Source organism: Pundamilia nyererei, unplaced genomic scaffold, assembly GCF_000239375.1.
Source record: "Pundamilia nyererei isolate P.nyererei 1_Seehausen unplaced genomic scaffold, PunNye1.0 scaffold00062, whole genome shotgun sequence".
Taxonomy (NCBI): Eukaryota; Metazoa; Chordata; class Actinopteri; order Cichliformes; family Cichlidae; genus Pundamilia; species Pundamilia nyererei.
In genome coordinates this window covers 2,222,539-2,241,787 of record NW_005187463.1, presented here as the reverse complement: position 1 = coordinate 2,241,787, position 19,249 = coordinate 2,222,539, and the positions used below count along the sequence as shown (strand labels likewise).

Here is a 19,249-nt window from a genome sequence, read left to right as displayed (position 1 = left end):
GTGGGGGAACTTGCACAATCGGTGGCTGACTAAATACTTTTTTGCCCCACTGTATATATATGTATGTATATATATGTATGTATATATATATGTATGTATATATATATGTATGTATATATATAATCTTATAGATTTAAAAAAAAAACTATAATTGATATGAGTACATAAGTGATATTCCAAAATTTTCAGACCCTTCCCATCTAAGCAAAAAGGCTAGACCAAAAAAGGCTAGGCCAAAAAAAAGCTCTTTAGCTTTGCTTTAAAGCTCTTTTTGAACAGCAAATACCATTAGTGGCACTGCTCCACTGGCACTGCAGTGTAGAACTGTGAAGGCACATGACGTGTTAACAAAGGAGCTGCAAGAGTTCCCTTTATATCTTCTGATGGAATTTTTAGATCATCAGACTGGTTTTTATATCAAAATATCTGTTACTGACTTGAATGTAACAGGGCAGCCAGTCATGAAATCCACACTACTTTTCCTTACAATGGGATGATTTTTTTCCTTCTTTTCTTTCTGAACTGTTTGGAGCTCCTTTAAATAATTTACCAGACTTACAGACTTTGCTTCTGAAGGCCTCAAAATGTTCTTTAGATGTTGGCATGATGGGATCCCAAACAGCAAAGCAAGCAATAGACCTTTATTTATACAGGAAAAGCTGCAATCTATCACTCCCTCAAAGTGTTTTGCATCAATTGTTGGACTAGGATGTATTTTTACTATGTACTTTTTCAATTAGAATCACTTTTGCTTCTTCAAATATGGGAAATAGTTATTTTTCACATGATTGGATAAACTATTTCTTAAAAATATTTGAAATTTACCCTTTAAAAAAAAAATTCTAATCTTGAGTTGGATTATGGAAGATGGGTTACCTACAACAGCAACTATAGGAAACAATACCCAAGGTAAAATGCTGCTCACTTTGAGGAAAAGGGGTCTAATCTGACCCGACATGTTCTTCCAAGTTTCCTTGAGGCCTCAGAAAACTTCATGACTCCATGAGATGAGAATCGCATTGAAATCTTACATTGCCAAAACGGCACGAATATAGACTTTAAAATGAATCTAGGCAGTAATGTTTTGAAAGACTGAGCCTTATTCATGCTCTGACAGGAGTGATTAATCACAGATCGCCTTTGGTATCTATGGTGCAGAGTCTCGAACTCTGCTGGACATCTGTGTTGGTTCGGAATGTATTCCCGGATTCATTGTAACTCAAAGAATGCGCAAAGGTCTTGATTCCAAGAATTTCTAAAGAGACATTCCTAGGTCAAATCAACACACAGGAATCTAACTGGACTGGGCAGCTCAATTCTGCAACAGCGAAAGTGAAAATAGAAGCTTCCCTTTAGTTCGGCATACAAACCTCCTTTGCCAGTTTCTGTCCTTGCTCGGTGGCAATGGGCTTCTCCTTCATGTCATTTAGTTTGGCAATGGTTTTGGGGTCATCACGGAGATCAATCTGAAAAAGATACCCTTCTTTTAGCTGAGTCAACATTAGTATTGCTGTTATGATATAGATTTTATTAATAGCTCATATTTGCGTAACACAGAGGGATTTCATCATTGCATCTATACATAGGAATGAGCTGTAACTGACAGCGCGAGCTCTCATTTTGTAACACAGCCATGCTGGCCCACACTTCCTGCTCTTGTGCAAAGCAATTTCACAGACAACCACAAGTTTCTTCACTCTGCTTTTATTCACTGGAACGCTCTCCACCTACAGCCCGTCCATATCTCAGTAATAACCTGTTACAATCAACGAATCCAACTGCTAAAGCTAACAGGAAGTGGCCTTCATTAACTCATTTCTTGATTGGGGAGATTTGCGGCAGCGTGCACATATCAGCATCCAGCCAGTGGAGCGGCGAGTGAGTTATAGCAGGAACTGATAACAGCGCAGTAAACATCAGCTGACACAAGGTAAATCAGACACCCACTCCAGCCTCCTCATCACTGCTGGGGCTCGGCTGCACTGGCATTTGGTTGCCAGGGAACCCCAAAAATCCACAACTGCCCTCAGTTTTAAGCAAGCGCGATATTGGCCGTGACAAGAAAGGTTTAAGAAATAAGCTAATGCTCTGGATTAATGTTGTGTCATAAGAATCAGTAAACTGTTAATTGCTTCTTTAACAGATTTAAACCTCACATTTAACACGGGGACATAAAACGCCTAAAGCGATGTGTGACAAATCAGCCTGAGATCGTTGGTCAGGTTTGTACTGGCCGTTCCATATTTTTGCTGTTATTTAATAAATTATTTCTTCTGTTCTTTGGCTCATCTTCACAGCTCCCCGACTACATGAGTGGCTGGGCTTAAAGCTGCACTAATTAGTACTTTTATAGTGACAGTGGCTGAAAAACATAATTGTGGAATTTGAAAATGGTCTCTTCCAGACTCGGATCTACATCTGCCCTCAGCATTACTGATCACTTTAGCATCTTTCAGCTCGGTGTTTTGGTTTTACAGACCAAAGCTTTAATGTTTCAGTCAACAACTTTACCAACTTCATTACTTCCAACTTGTAATACACTGCAAAAAGCACGGTTCCCAAGTTAAACTTCTCTCAACTTTGAAGCAAACGATTGAAGCGACTACCAATCCGAGTGAAGGATACAGTATGACACGATGGTAAGCAAATTAGAGGGTTAATACATACATTTTACATCAACCTTATGCATTGATAATATATTTCATGAGTTAATCACCAAACTAATACACTGCATGACTCATGATGTAATCACAACACCAGTGCAAAGCAGAAAAAACAAAGTCTGGATGGTGTTTATACTGAAACAGGCTAATTTCTAAGTTGAAGAAAACAGTGTAAGAAAAAGAAAATACATTGTTCTTTATCACTTTTCAACTTTCTTGGTAAATGGTAGGTTACACCACTTTTTTATCCCCCATATAACTAAATAACTGCATGAATCAGAGAAACACAAATAAATCTAGAGTCAGCTGTGGAGTACTACAGTATTAGCCAGACAGCTAATATCTAATTCCTCCATGCTACCACCTACTGTCTATGTCAGCACCTGTACTTTTAGATATGCGCCTACTCTTAGTTGTGTCTTAGTCCTCTTTAATGGGCAGCCGCGATGTTTTGTCATGTTCCCACCGTTCTCAAAGATACCTTGCCTAAGTAATATTAGGGCTGCAATTAAAGATCACATTTAACATGGATGAAGGTGCTTCATGTTTTCCCAGTTGATCAGTTATCATCATTTGTCTTTTTTATGTGTAATCTAATACAATATTTTGTTTATAGTCATTTATAAAGAAATAGGTTTGATATTATGGTGTTTGGTGTGAAAAAAAAAACTTAGCGGAGGAGAATGGATAGATGGATTATGCTAGGTGCTGATTTATTTTATGAAAATCTAGCTGTTAATAAAATAATTGCTTCACCTTTTAATACCACTGCAAAGTTCTGCTGTCTTCTGAATGTGAAATTTTCCTTTATTTCTCATACGTCAGCTCCTCAGCTGAGCTCTTATTACAACAGTAGAGATGTCAATCAGATGCTTTTGGAAAAGAGACACGAGGGTTATGTGAAGTACAGCAGCTCAGTGTGTGAATGTAAACACAGACAAAGGAGGCGGATTATGAGACAGAAGCACAGCAGGAGGATTACTTGACAGCTACAGACGGAGGAATGGAGAGATTGCTTTGTCACTGTAGCTAACTGCAAGGATGCAACTAGCATGCTAACAAAGCTTTTTGGTAAAATTTACAAAACTGTGTCCCAGTTTTTTCATTTTTTGTTGTGTGTTTGGTTTTTTTTTTTACTGTTTTTATATTCCATATTATATATATTCATGTTAGAGTAACCAGCATGTTTGTTAATGTACAGCAGCACTTGCTATTGGCATTTGTGCTAACGCTAAAATTATGTAATCTCGCTTGTGCTAATCATCCTTATGTTAGCGACTGAGAATCATTCCTTTATGTAAGATAACATTAGACTTGACTTACACTTGCTCACATAACCTTATAAAAACAAAACCTAAAAAAAATAAATACATCCAGGAATATAAATTTACTTATAATAAGTAAATTTTTAATTTAAATAATATTTATTAGTGAATTAATGACGACAGGCATTTTTTCACTGTTCTTATGCCCCTTTCCCTGATTGTATGTGCATCTTCTCACACACACAAACAAACAAACACACTCACACATACATTGTGGGTAGAGTGGAACTGACAGGATACAAGTGAAGTGAAATGATGTTAATCAGGCCGTTGACAGCACATAATGTTACCATAAGAGCAGTAAAATAAGTCTTCCGCCAAGCTTAATAAGAATGAGAGCGAGAAACCGGCAGCGACACCACTGTCACCAATAAAGCAAAAAACTATAACAAAGCTGTGAAGGAAAGCGTAGTTGCACCACCTCCATGTATGTATATAAAGTGGACTTCCACGTTGTCACTGTTGTACTTGGTCTAGCTTTCTGAGGATCAGGATCAGACTGATACTGGATGAAAATGATCAAAGTTTGTTCAAATATGTCTAAGTAACTGAGTTTATTTTTCATTTCTTTTCATCTCTATCTGAAAACATCAGGTATGAGCTCAACAGTGTATTCTTCTCTGGTAACCTCATTTCATTCCAGCGTGTCAGAAATGACAAATGCAGGTACATCCACCACATATGCGCAAAGCAGCTGAGAATGGGAAGCGTCTGTTACGTGTTTCCAGAACCAACCTGCGTGCCGATGAGCAAGTAAGGGACACTGGGAGCGTACTCCTGCAACTCGGGCACCCATTCTTCACGCACATTCTGGAAGCTGGCGGGGTTGACCACAGAGAAGCAGATGAGGAAGACATCGGTCATCGGGTAGGACAACGGCCTCAGGCGGTCGTAGTCCTCCTGGGAGAAGACAGAGCAGCACCAGTTAACAATCAGAAGATATGATTCACTCCTGTTCCTCACATCTGAGAAACTCTTACTCATCGATTATTAAAGGATTATGAGATGAGCTCAGAATGATGACCAGAGAGCTACACAGTGCCAAAGTGGCTCCTGAGCCGTGTTATGTGCATTAGGGTCCGAGTTAAAACAAGAAACGAATGCCAAGAAGATGACGTTAATGTGAGAGTTCCCTTTCTGACAGACAATCAGTTATTATATCACATTTGCAGTCCTCTAATGCGAGCTGAGCACAAGGCATCACCACAAGATGCTGAGAACCAGACACACTGCCATCTCCGATATCTGTGTGGTGTAAATGACCAATTCACCAATGCAACACTGCCCTTTGTGAGCCAGATCAGGCGCTCCCTTGTCCTCGCCAAAGATGAAGTCTTTTCGACATAGTGTCTGAGTTGCGCTCATATAAATATTCATGACCTATCTCACGTCTACTGATGGCACGTTTTTCCTGCCGCTGGTTAGAGACATGGGGAATCAATGGATCTCCCGTAAGGAGATATGACTCAACCAGACCAACTTGACTGAGTGAATCAGTCTCAGTTCTGTCACTTTTATTGTCTGCGACACTGAATTCAAGAAGATTGAATACAACGTCTGACCAAGATGCTGCAAAAGGACAACCAAACACTGGAATTAAACTCTTTCATCTTGATGCCTTCAGCGAGTTCAATTCTTTGCCAAAGCAGACAGCACAGTGTGCTATCACCGAATCGCCTATAACTCAATTACAAACCGCTGGGAATGGCTTTGCAAATGAGCAGAATGACAGAAAACTCCTCAAACAGCAGTACATCAGCCTTTTTTGTCACCCGGGTAATGGATTTAAGATATACAGACTTTATATTGAATTGGAGCAGATGATAAAATAAGCATACAAATCTTCAAGCCCTGTGCTCATGTTGTGCATTAGTCAACAATGCCTCACTGGAATAGGTCAAGTGGATATAATTCAATACTTTACGAGTATTTCATCCTCTTACTTCCAAATGAGTGCGATATTTCACAGATGGGGCTCATGCAGGGATTTCAAACAACTCTTAGAGGCTTTTTTTTCTTAAGCTATGTTCACACAGGTACCGCAACCCTGAACTTTTCTCTGCAATACCAGATAAAAATACACGTAAAGCTAATCGGATTGGAGATTGCTGCTCACCTGTGACTTCCCAAGCACAAAGCGTGTGGGATTCTTGGATTGCATCAATGTGCGATTAACAGATTAACCACTGGCATCATGCACGCTGCCTCACGCAGGTTCTATTCAGGCTTCTCCATTAACCAAAACACATAGAACATTTCCAGTAGTGACAAAACATTAAAGCAGAGCGCTTCTTGCCGTGTGCCACATCTGAAAAAAAGACATCTATAAATGTGGTAAACACTCCGACCTGATTTTCAAGATGTCCTTATTTCATGCGTAAAAAATTGCCTCAGAGTGCTCGGGGGAGTTGAGTTTTGTTACACTGGCTGGTTGAGTGTTTCGATAGCACAATAAGTTAAGTACATTTCCTGTGTCATCTTACCTGACACTAGCTGAACCTCCGCACCCGATAAAACCATTTTGAGTGCAAACTATCCGGTGCTTGTAGCAAACCTGAGAGCAAAATTAATAAGAATAATCTTTAAACCTTGTGCACAACACATGTTATACGGTTTAGGCAAAGGTGAAATACGAGCATGACTAAAATGATCTGATGGAAAGTTTCTCAGCTGTCAGATTTTGCAATTATTTGCACACTGTCAGCTATAGCATGTTACACATGAAGTCCAGGTATATAATTTCTTAACTTTAGAGCGATATTTCCAGTGGTTGACAAAAATAAATTTAAAGCCTATTACCAGGATTATCTAAGAATAAACTGTCTCCAACAGACATGTTATTTCACAAGTAAGAAGGAAAAACCATCATACCGAGCAACTAATGAGAAAATGCCGGTGAGCTGTATTATCAGTGTTTCATGAGCTTTACCTAAAATAAGAAATGACATCGGGATATTCCTGTGTCTGCTGCCTCAGTTTTGACCGGATTTAAAAAATACTCTGAGAACATCGACCTGAAAGTGCATTACTAACCTGCACTACACACATTTAGTATCAAGGTGTAGAACTCATTCTGGGCACTGCTACAACACTGAGATGTGGCAATATTGAATTGTTTAACCTTCATGTTCAGCGTCATTATGATTAAGGATCATGACTTGTCAGGTATTTCATTCTTTGGGTTAGCCAACATTTAATAAACCTGTCAGGTCATGCCTATCCATTAATAATGACTCATTTGATACAAAAATAGTAATAAAAAATGAAGAAAATCTGATGTTTGGTGTGAGCAGCTTTGGTCTTTAAAACAGTACCCGTTGCTCCCTGCACACCAACTCATAGCTTGCAGGTAGATTGGACTGTTTTAGATCTTTAAGTATTTTTTGGTTCTTCATGTAATCCAAGATTACACCTGGTTTTTCTGGGCCTAGAAGCGACTTTATTTGAATTAACGGGAGCAGTGTTATCAGGTAACAATTCAGATATTGTTAAGAATGGCACATCCATAGACTGTTTTGGTGTAAGGGTGCTGTGATGAATATTTAGTGCATCCTGGATGAGCTGATAGTGACATTAACTTGCTCTTACAGCCTTCGAGGTCACATCTGATTTTAAAAGGGTTATTTCTTTAAAAGTGATGGAAAGAGAAATTTGCCAAATGTTTTAAAATACATGACTTAATATAAATGTTTTACATACAAAACATAGGATGTTCACAAGTGTCCCCCCTCCAGACTCGTCTCATACCTTGGTGAGCACGTCTGGGGTCACTGCTACCAACTTTCAACCACGTCAAACTCACGAATCCGCTCTTTCTAACAGTACGTGTTTCGATTATTACCCGTAGAGGGTTGCAGAATTAAAGCACTTTAAATTAGTCTTTTAAATACACTCTGTATAATAGTATGAGTTAAACAATTTAAAAGTCACACATCTAAAGCCACGTATTTAACGGGCAAGGCAACTGTTTGAAGTGCAACTGCATTAACGGCGAGGAGTCCGTTGATCAGGCGCTTGATTATCAATACGATTGCTTAAGTAATACAAGAGAGAAGCAAATTCTACCCGCCCAGCAAAGACACTGAAAAATGTTGAAGGTGACTTTGCCAAATAATATTGATTAAAAACTGAAAGCATCTTATCAGGTTAGTGAAGAGACGTCGAGAAAAAGATGCCCTTTTGTGTAATTTTTAATGGCATAAACAGATTTTTGATACTCTGTCGGCTGTGGATGTTCTGTTCAAAGAGGCTTAGGCATCTGCATTTCTGTAATAGCATCTAAATATGATCTAGATATCTGGTTGAAATTCACATTTTTACTTTTGGTGGTGGTGCTGGGGACATTGTCCACCTCCATCAGATCCTACACTATGTCCATTTAGATTATTTATTTCCTTTGCCTTTATTTCCTATAACCTTTGCCTGCACAAATGAATCCGATTTCCCCACAAGCTGCAGACGCAGTGGAAGCCGCTCAGCAGTTTACTGTAAACAGGCCCGAAGCTTGTTTGATACCCATCTCTGTACAGTTTCCTCAGCGCACGGCAAACACAGCAGCCATTCAGAGTCTTCACAGTGTATCGTCCAACACGTCTCCAGCGCTCAATCCCGGATTTAATGAACAGAACTGTTTACACCATCGCTGCCGTGAAGGTGCTCTGGATAAAAGTTTCCATTAAAAATATGTCCCACATTTTTATTAGTTCAGTCCAGCAGTTCATGAGCGCATCGCAGACACGCTGCACAACGATCTGTCCAAGTTAGCCGGGAGTGTACCGTAAATATTATGATCAGCGGGAAAGGAATGATGGAGGGGGAAAAAAAGGGGGAACAGGAGCAGCTTGTGCATGTGTACATTAAACTCTATCAGCGTCTGTCTATACATGCCCATACACTTCCATCAGGGCCAGACTCAGCGCCTTCAATGAGCCACTGTGAGCGCTCGGCTGTGTGACTGCGCTCTGTTGACTCAGTGACATATGAGTGCTATATCAGTGAGTCATTCCCTCCTCCTCTCCATCTCCACAACTCTCTCTCTCTTCTATCTTTCTCCCTTTCTACTTCCATCGCCTCCTCGGGGCTCTATAAACCGCCTATATCAACAGCGTCAGAGACGCTCGCTCTAACATGGCTGCCGGGTGGGAAAGCAAGCCCAGGCAGAGACGCTTCTGATCAAAGTTCCGACTCCGATCTGCCAAGCTGCACATTTCAAAATACTTTATTTCACCTCGGGAGTAAAAAAAAACAGCAACCAAAAAAAAAAAAAAAAAAAAAAAGGGGAGGGGGTGGTGCCTTTTTCTACTCCCACTAATGGCGATTAATGATCATTAATCACGGACTGAAGCTCTAATGCACTCTGTCCATTCATGTCTGTACAGTGAGAGCATCCTGCCATAGTTCATTCAAAAAGTTGGCTGTTCAGCGTTTCTATTTATAGATGTTAATGACAGCAGTGAATAGACAACAAAGAAAGAAAGAACAAAGATTGTATTAACACTAATATATAAAACTGACAGTCCAAATGTATATCAATTCTTTACCACAGGATGCAGTGTGTTTTGATAATGGAGCATTTTGGTAATGGCCTTAAGGGATAATCCACTAATCCAAGCGCTTACTCACTCAAATGAATGAACAAATTTGGAGAAGGAACCAAAGGGAAAACCAATGACTTTCTCTATAAATATGAGTTTACTCATCTTAGCATTACTCAGCTAGTAAAAACAGTTTGTATGATTTCCTCGTACGTTAATATCGAGCTTTGTCAAGACCCCGATGATGTCACAGGAGGTCACCTCAGGTCCTACACTCGATCCTGCTCTGTGTCGTTTGGCTTTGATTTTGAGCCTTTTAGTTCCTGCTGCAAAAAGCAAAAAAAAGGAAACAAATTCTCCGGAGGACTAAACGCACGTGAATCCACAGCTGCGAATATTCACAAACAACCATTTCGCAATCATTTTCTTAAACTACAGGCCCCAGCTGTTTAATTCAAGAGTAACAGCATGTCCTCAATTTGCAGTAGGAGCAAGCATGCTCATGGCAACGTGCCTGAGTCAAACGCTGGTCAGGTATTCTGGGAGTTGGAAAAATTTGCATGGCGGGAAGGGAAAGCGTTACAACATAACAGTGGATTCCTACACTAAACACTGTGCCAGCGCCTGTATACGCGAAAATAACTGACTCCATCCATATTACCACTAACTGCAAAGTTGTTTTTCATGTTATTTTGACTGGGACCCATAATTACACCAGACACCTACCCAAATATGTGGTCACTGGTTAGGTGTTCCATTTTGCAGTTTCAGATATTCACTATAAGCAGCTTTGTGGTGCAGTGGTTAACACTGTCAAACCACATCAGGAAGATTCAAACCCTCTGGTTTGCATGGGCCTTTCTGCATCATCTTCCTGTGTCTGCCTCGGGGTACTCCAGTTTCCTTCCACAGTCCAAAGACATTCATGTCAGATTAACTGTGCCTGTGTCCAGGTGTTAGCCTGGTGACCTGTCCTAGGTGAACCACACCACTTGCCCTCTGACAACAAGGACAGGATCCTTAATCCCCACATCCCTGAACTGGATGAGCAGAAGAAAACAGACAGATGTTTTCATTCTAGACTTGAAAATCATCACCTACTCACTCACAGCAGGCCTCCAGAGAAGCTGGCGTATTGGGATCACAACACTATGTACATGCTGGGATTCAGTCCTATGCGTCTTTCATGTTGTTTTCAGAGAGGGCACATGCCTGTGTTGTAAATACACAAGCTGCTAAAAACCCGTCTTGGCATTGTAAGCTACAAGCCAGATGGGTGCCAGCTGTGCTGCACATCATGGCACATTTCACAAAGACAAGAAGAGAGTTAAATCATTTCAAAATGTAAATCCTGGTGCTGACTTCAAAGGCCAATCCAAATGGCAGAAAAATGCATTACACACCCTTTGCTAAGTCAGAAGCTGTAGTCTGGTATTTCAATCAAAGTCCAAGCACAAGTTTCAAAGCCACAGAGAATATCCAGTGTTTTTTTCATTTATCAACACTCTTTCATGCACCGGTCTCAACAGCACAGCCAAGTGATATAATGAGCCAACTCCTGCTAATTTTTCCAAAAGGTCAACAAAGACTTTCTTTTTCAAGATTCAAGACCTCTGGGCACTGGTACAGCTCATTGGGTAAAGCAAGCAACCCATAAACTGAAAGGCTGTTGCAGACCCTGAGGCCTGCTGGGACTTACTGTATGCCTTCCCCCTGATCTCTCCCAGCCTTCCTGTCTTCTCTCCACTGCACTATCCCAATAAAAGCAGAAAAAAAAACCCTAAAAAGGCTTTGAGACCTTTATTGTCATTGGTTCAAAAATTCCAACTATGTCAACCTCATATGATGTGACATTTGAAACAAGACAGGACAGAGCTAAGAAGTCCTGAACGTGCGGTCGCGTTCATCATCGAGGAACACTTTCTGAGCCACAGTGCAAACAAAGTAAATATTAATAAAGCAAGTTTACGTTACCAGCAGCATTTAGAACTAAATGTAACGAATTCTAAAGTAAAGCAATGGAACAAACACCTTTCAATCACGTGATGCGTGTTAATTTTGGATCTGGTTTTCCACTAGAGAGCACTTTTAAAATCCTGTATCGGTCGAGCTCTAGTCTAGCATTTCAGTATTTAGCCTTAGATTTTTATAAAGTGTGATGAGCTTTTTTCACTATTCTGATACTTTATTAAAAGGAGAATCCATTAGTTGCAAACTGACTGATTAATCACTAATAATCGTCAGGCAATGTGCAAATTAGTTGACTCCATTCAAGAGAATAGCACTAGAGTTGTTCTGAAGTGTAAAATCTCTTTCTGAGGCGTGCCCACAGCACTCCTGTTTCTCTGTGTTGGAGCAGCTGACTGGTGACCGGCTCATGGCTGAGTAAAACCAGTTTCCCCCTCTTCCAAACCCCACCTGTCATCCTTTCACCCCTATTGGGTCACTAGGCCACCTTGGGTTGCAGAGTCAAAAAGGACTCATCAGACTGTACCCAAAGCCTGGACAGGAAATGTGAAAGTGATCATAGGAAGTGCATCTGACATGCTGAGCAAATCAGCAACAATCCAACTACAAAGTGGAAGTTAATAGCGTAGTAAGACACGGATCCCTCGGGGTCGCAGCTCCTGAGCTCCTGTCCTTTCCATTGGCTCTAGTGCACTTAGCATCCACTTCCTGTTTCCTCCTGCTCCTCCTCGCCAGTGGTGCTAGATTTTCTTGAGTGCAGCAGCAGCAGCAGGAGAATGACTGAATGAATGAATGAATGAATAAGTAAAGACTTTCCCCTCTGCTCCCTCGCCACATTGCAGCAAATTAGACTTCACAGACCTTCCATATGGAATAATTCAAAAGGCGGTGCTTGGAGTAGAGACGCAGACAATAACTGGCAGGGAAGCAATAGCAACAACAGATGCGGCGCAGCGGCACTGGGCTCAGAGCCGAGCTGTGATTATGTGGCACTGAGTGACATGTGACACCAACGTGACAGCACAGAGTCGCGACCCCAATGCGTACGTAAGGTTGCTGATAGGCGTTGGGAATTAGCGAAGCATTATGGGAGCTCCAGCCTACGCCAGGAATATAAATATTGCAGGGAGATCGAAGCCAAATGAACACGTGTAGCGCAGGACAGAGGTGGACGTAATGAAGGGCGAGTTTTACATCAACAGGAGAGAAATGGAAAGGAAAACGAAACAGAGGCGTCTGAATTTAACCAAAGCTATTTCCCCCCCCCGCCCCCCCACCCCACACACACACACACACTTGATTAGCCTCCCGCATCTGGCTCTCTCTCTTCCTCTTTCTGTCTCACACACACTATTTTCCTCCCCCTTTCCTCTCTTTGGGGCATCGAGTCTTTGATCAGACGCTGAAGCTATAAACATTACCAGCTGGCCTTCTGCTCCACATAAAGAGGTCAGCCGAGTCGGGGAGAAACGTGAGGGGGCACATTTTCAAGAGCAGTAACTCTACTCTGGGAGGCCGGCGGCGCCCACAGCAGACATCTGGGAGAACTTCTCCATTTCAGAGACACTCTGAATCAGCTGAAAACAAACCCTCCTCTGACACACACACACACACACACACACACACACACACACACAGCCTATCAAACACGCCAGAATAGACAAAAGGTTGTGTTCCTCTTTTCACAAGTGAGTAGTAACACTTCTACCATCTGTTTTCTTGGGGGGAAATTATAGCGCAGCCACAGGTAGCTGTTTAAGACAGGGAAGAAAAATGCAGGCTGTCTGCGATCTTTTCCCACTCACAGATTTGTGTGTGAATCAGGGTTTGTGAAGGAAACCAGCTAAATATGCCAAAGCTGACCTTTCTGAGCTTTGCATTTGTCTCTCTGCTGCATGGATCACATCGGAACAGGTCACGAGGAAAGTGTTAATAACTACTCAGCTTCTGGCAAGAGTGTAGTTTTAGGTTGCTGTAAGTATGAGGAGGTTAATCATGGGTGACTGACTGTTCGCTGTCCTGCAGTGCAGCTGAAGTTAGACCAGAAGGCCTTAACGCAAGAAAATCATAGTTGAGTGCATTCAGTTTTTCTCACCAAAACACACTGTGTGTTAGTCTCGTGTCTAAAAAAGTGCTGAATCCATTTCCTTCCTCCTCATTTGCACAGCCAGTGTTTGAGTATTATGAGTTGTGCAATATACAGTAAGCATGCCTTCTTCTTCTACTGCTCAGCTGTTGAACTATTGCTAGGTTATTCTGAGCTGCCAACTGTTAATGAGCAGGAAAGAGACATACCCTACACAGGAAGGTCTATGCAGCTGTCCACATGCTTTTCTGGTTCTTGTACATGCACAAAATAAAAATCTGTTACACACACTAAACTCTTGCTTTAAATCACTACTGGAGGTTTAAAAATCTACAGGGTGCCTTTAGTCCTTTGCTTTAGCCATAGAAACGCCTGAAAATCGTGAAATGATACAAGAGAGGCCCATTCAGAGCTTTTGCCATTTGAAATTACTGGGATTTCTGAGCGCATTACACGTAATATGTGGCCTGATTGTCATCTGAGTCACAAACATGATCTGACTAAGCTAATAACACTGTCCAAACAGCAGACTATAGAAAAAGAAAGTGATCTCATGAATTTAGCGATTTGGAGAACCTCGATCAGACATTTCCTGTTGCTGCTAATAAGACTTTCACAATGATGGGGGAATTTTAGAGCTAACAAACAGTTTCGAGTTCATCAGTACTGCTTAGATGTCTTGACTGGACAGCTCTCCCTAGGTCATGCCACGGCATCCTAATTAGGTGATGTGATAAAACTGACTCTGTAATTCCTAGAATCATTAATTTCCTTGTTTTTTTGTGCTTGATGATTTACTCGTGTTTTCACCAAACCTCTCCAAAGATTCAGGCCATGAAGTGCTACCCTGACACTGTTCTTTAAAATTTGATGGCACAATTATGAAATCCTTTTTCTCAAAATGGCTGTGAAGCATCCAGACTGAGGTAGCAAAGAAAGCCTAAACCACGATGCTCCCACCACCATGCACACGTTTACTGCACATCCAAAGTAGCCTCGCTCATGTTAGTTGGCACAACTAAAAAAAAAACAAAAGAAAAACAAACAGAGATGACGATAACATCACTTGCTCACTCACACTGTCGTCACAGTTTGCAAAACGCTTATTTGGAAGGTTTTACTGCACTTGGGTTAAAAAAAAAAACATTGGTCATCAACTTCATTAACCTCCTAAGACCCGAACTCTTCCATTGACATTTGGGCTGATTGGGAGACGATGAATGTAAAAACAAAGAATTACCAGATTTTTTTTACCTAATTTTTGTTTCTGAGAAAAATGAGAGCCACATATGAGGATATTCATTTAAAATTTCGATAGAACAGTAGCAGTATAATGTCCTCGTAAGTGGATATCAGGCCCTTGTAGAGCAAACTTGAGTATTTTGGTCTAAATAACCCAAAATGCCAGGTCCTAGGAGGTTAAAGCCTAATCCTTGTGCAATTTAATCAAGGTGAATAACGTTGATATTTTTTTTCCTTTGTTGTATTTTGAGCCTATTGTGCTTTATTTTCTTACCAGTTCAATAAATGCCTACATAATTATTTACTTGGAATATTCCAGAACCCACACTAACGGTCATCAAACCATAATGAACCATATATACTTAAGTGTCAAATCTCATTATTAAAGGTGCAGAGATCATCAAATGCTTATTAATGTAACAGTGTATCAGAAGATACGCTAAAGCAAGGTATCTGTACTGAATCGGAGGTGGAAAAGTTGGATCAGTGGACCACTAACGTCACTGAACAATAAACATAGAAGAACATGTTACCAAAGGTGAGGCACTGCGCAACTAAACTAGGCTTAAGTTAAGCTACTGTGTCTGTGCCCACCTGAGGAGATATTTTTTGGAATTTCAACCACCACAAATGTGCTCCTGTGAGTTCTTCCAAAAACCCAACTGCACAGTACGCGGTGTGGTTGATGCTGCGCGTCAAGCAAATGCAGACCGGCCGACAAGTGGGCCGGAAAAGAGACGGAGCGGCGGAGTTCGTCAGGAACAGGAGAAGCAGCAGGAAAAGCGCAGACAGTGACAGTGTTGTTTTTAACCCTCAGCTTGACGTCAGCTCTTTGTCTGTTTGTAACTTTGCTCTTTTCCGTGGCTGACTCATGGACCGACAAAAGCACAAGAGTAGCCCACAGAGCGGCTGTACGACATATTTTTTGACTGCCCCCATTTGACAAGAGATGCTCTCTGCAGGTAGATGGGCCGCCTAAATCTGCTCAGGTAGAGCCTGCAAGTTAATGTAGATGGCAATCTGTTAGAACAAACAGTCAAAGTTCACTGTGAAACTACTTAAAAAAATAAAGGTCCACTGCAAACTTCCATGTAAAGCCAGCAAATGATAAGTCGTTTAGCAGTTAAAAGTGGTTGATTAGGTGTTGATTAGTCTTTTGGGAACGGTCTAATCGTTCCCAGTAGGGCTGTTCGATATAACGATATATATCGGATGACGATATAAAAACATCTATGTTTCATTTTACGCTATCGTTTGTTTTGTGGTGTCGCAAAATAAACTGTTTGTTCATGGTTTTGATGGTCACTGTAGTGGCTATATTAATTTCTTAAAGTTCTCTCTTTCTCTTATATTTAATAGAAACCACACTACTGACGGACAAGCGCCTGTTTTTATTGGTTGTCTTTAGCAACAACGACGGTAAAACCATCGCATGTCCGCTAGTTTATTTTCCACATAAACCTTTCACAATAAACCTCAAGATTCTGTTGAGACTTTTCAAAATAAACGGAATCACGTGATAAAGTATGCAGAGTATTGACGGATGAGAAGCAAAAAAAAAGAGCCGTCAGGTGCTAAAAAATAAACCTTAGACTCAAACGTTAGAACAGGCTTTTCCCCGCAGCACGCCGTGTAATAAATACTCACAAAGAAAACGGCGGCCGTTACAACCTATGTCTAAAAATGTGTAGTTTCATACATTTGTTAAAACACTCGACTCCAGGTACACGACGCCCAACTGGAAACACTTCAGCTACCCGAGATTCACAGAATTTACAGAAAATATTATTTTTTTTGTGATTTATATCGTTATCGGACGATAGAGGTTTTATATCGTGATATGAGATTTTGGTCATATCGCACAGCCCTAGTTCCCAGTGAATAACAAATATTATTTTAGTTTCAAAGGCACAATTTTTGCTTAGTTTGAGGTTGGTAGTACCTGCCAATGTGGCCTTTAGAAATTCTTTTTGGAGCCTTTTTCAGCTTCTTTCCTAACATAATGCTTCAACGACATCCTGCGAAAGTTAAACCCAACACCTCCCATCACCTTTACTGGGACACCTGGATACAAGTAGCTTCATTGGCACACAGGTTCATGTAGTCTCCAAACTACACTGTCAGTATATGTCAAACAGGCATCCAACCTGCAAATGTTTCTACAGATTGTGTTTGAATACAATTCTTTTTTAGTTCTTGGTTTTCATTTTCAGCTAATTTGCTGATAACCATCTCCTATAATCAATAATGAAAAACACTGATGAAGACTTTGCATACAGTCATAGTGTGAAATCTCAAAGATTGAAGCACCAAATTTTGACATAACTAACATGTAAAGAGTTGATGTGCTAACTGCTTCCTCTTTAGCTGCTGTCGCTTAGCTATTCACATCAAACCAAAACCGCCATAAAAACCAAATGACAACTTTTACACTAAAAACAAATAATTCAGGGTCTTTCCTATACGCACACCTCGGTGAGCTTCTGTGTGCTGTGTGTTTCAAGTAGCTTCCTCCATCTGTGTGTACACTGGCTCTTCTGCTGAGGGGACACATTATTTTGTGTGTGTGTGTGTGTATTACAGTTGTAACTCTTGCCCACTGAATGGCACATTGTAAAGAAAAGGCCCAAGCATTAAGCAGCCCTATTAACAAACCTGTGACATCACTACTGGACATAGGAGCCCTGTTCTCCACATAATAGAACTATTGAAACCCCTTCACTGCCATCACTGTCCACGCCACAGCACACTCAGGCAGTTAAAGCCATGTGCGAAACCCATCACCTGTTGCAGCTTAGTGCCTGGCCTGAATATGAAGCCTGTGGGTGTTTCCAAGGCACTGTTGGATAGTTATTGGTCCCAGGAGCACATGGAGAGACCGAGATAGAGCTGGAGCGTGTGTGCATGTGTGCGTGTCCTTGACGTGCTTGGCACAGAGCCAGAGGAAAAAATAAACTTTACCTGACCAGCTGTGTCATACAGTCCCAACAAGTACTGCTTTCCCCCGACGTTGACGCTCACTGTAAGGAAATGACAAAGAGCAGTTTAGAGGAGGAACCAAGGGGTGAGGGTGGGGAGTGCTGGTGGGTGGGGGGGGGGCAGCCCCTCTGTGCTATGAAGACGACAAACAAGTGGTTTTGATTATAGCAACAGATGCAATGCAGTTGGAGGAAGAGTGGTGGGGTGGGGGTCTCTAAAATCTCTCTTCTCTTAGATTCGCATGTGGCCAATTATCAGTGAGCACAGAGCGGCAGCAGCTCAGCATGTCACGCTATTATGAGATAATAAAGGCGAACAGCAGAACTGTGTTCCTACCTGCATAATGATCAAAGACCGTGGGTACATACTCCTCTGGAAAGGCGTCATTGGCATAGCTCATCAGCAGACACGTTTTACCCACCGCACCGTCTCCGACCACGACGCATTTTAACATGATAGTACCGGTTCCGTTTGCCATGATCCCGACCTTCCCAACGACATCATCGGCCCCTGACGCCCTTGTTATCCTGACCTCCTCCTCCTCCTTCTGTTCCTCCTCTTGCTGCTGCTGCTGGGCGGTGATCCCCGCACGGCGGGCATCACCAGCGTCGGAGGCGGACTGCGCGGCTCACCGAGTCGGGCTGGAACTGCATCGTTCTCCCCTCCTCCCCACTACCCATCAGGTTCTTCCAAATGTCAATGAGTTCCTTTTTTTAATTGTATTTTTTGTACGACTGTCAGAAAGAATAAGATCCCCTCGGCCCAATCCGGCTTTCAAATAAGCTGTCTCCTTAAACCCAATATCGGAAGCGTTTTCTGGGAGAAGCGGTCTGCCGGTACTGCATGTCTACCATGCCCGCTCCACGGTGCAGCCTGCGCTCTTGCTCCCTGGCGCACTGTGCCGCTGGTGGATAAGGTGGGTGCGCTTAGCCTACTGAAGAGGCGGGGCTTGGGTTTAAAACCAAGGGGCTCCGGATAAAGTACAGTCCGCCTGCTGTGAATGCCTGGATCACAGAGTAATTACACTATTTACGCTTCTTTAGAAGGATCCCGTGTGCAAACATTAGATTTCTGTTAGGGGGTGTCACAGGAAATAAAACAATATCCTGTTTTTGAGATAAACTTACCATTAGTTTCCACACACACCATCTGAATCGTTTATTGGCTTATAAGCTTCACAGTAGGATGTCCATGGAAAGAATTTTACATTAAACCTCCTTTAAAGTATCAATAAATCTTTAAATAAAGACAGTAGTGATATATGTTGGCCAGACATGCATGTGTCACTGAACACTTGTTAATAAAATGAAAGAATATACCCAGTCTGTCGGTTTGGAAATGGTGTAACCTAAGTCTAAGTCAACATTCAGCCTCTAAATTTAGGCGTCTCCCTCTCTCTCTGTTTGCTTTTCACATGACTTTGTGGCTGCGAGGATGAATAGACGATCCATC

The 19,249-nt window shown here is 41.6% G+C and overlaps 1 protein-coding gene across 1 annotated transcript in view; it reads right to left on the bottom strand.

Annotated features, from left to right (window-relative positions):
- Nucleotides 1-18,698, bottom strand: part of rhoq (ras homolog family member Q) — a 24,282-nt gene extending 5,584 nt beyond the window's left edge. Inside the window, exons 1-4 of the mRNA XM_005735122.1 lie at nucleotides 18,134-18,698; nucleotides 17,780-17,838; nucleotides 4,724-4,888; nucleotides 1,371-1,466 (exon numbers count right to left, since the gene is read on the bottom strand). Coding sequence (XP_005735179.1) covers nucleotides 1,371-1,466; nucleotides 4,724-4,888; nucleotides 17,780-17,838; nucleotides 18,134-18,275 — 462 coding nt within the window. The 5' untranslated portion in view covers nucleotides 18,276-18,698. The remainder of the gene's footprint in view (nucleotides 1-1,370; nucleotides 1,467-4,723; nucleotides 4,889-17,779; nucleotides 17,839-18,133) is intronic.
- Between the last annotated feature and the right edge of the window lie 551 nt (nucleotides 18,699-19,249).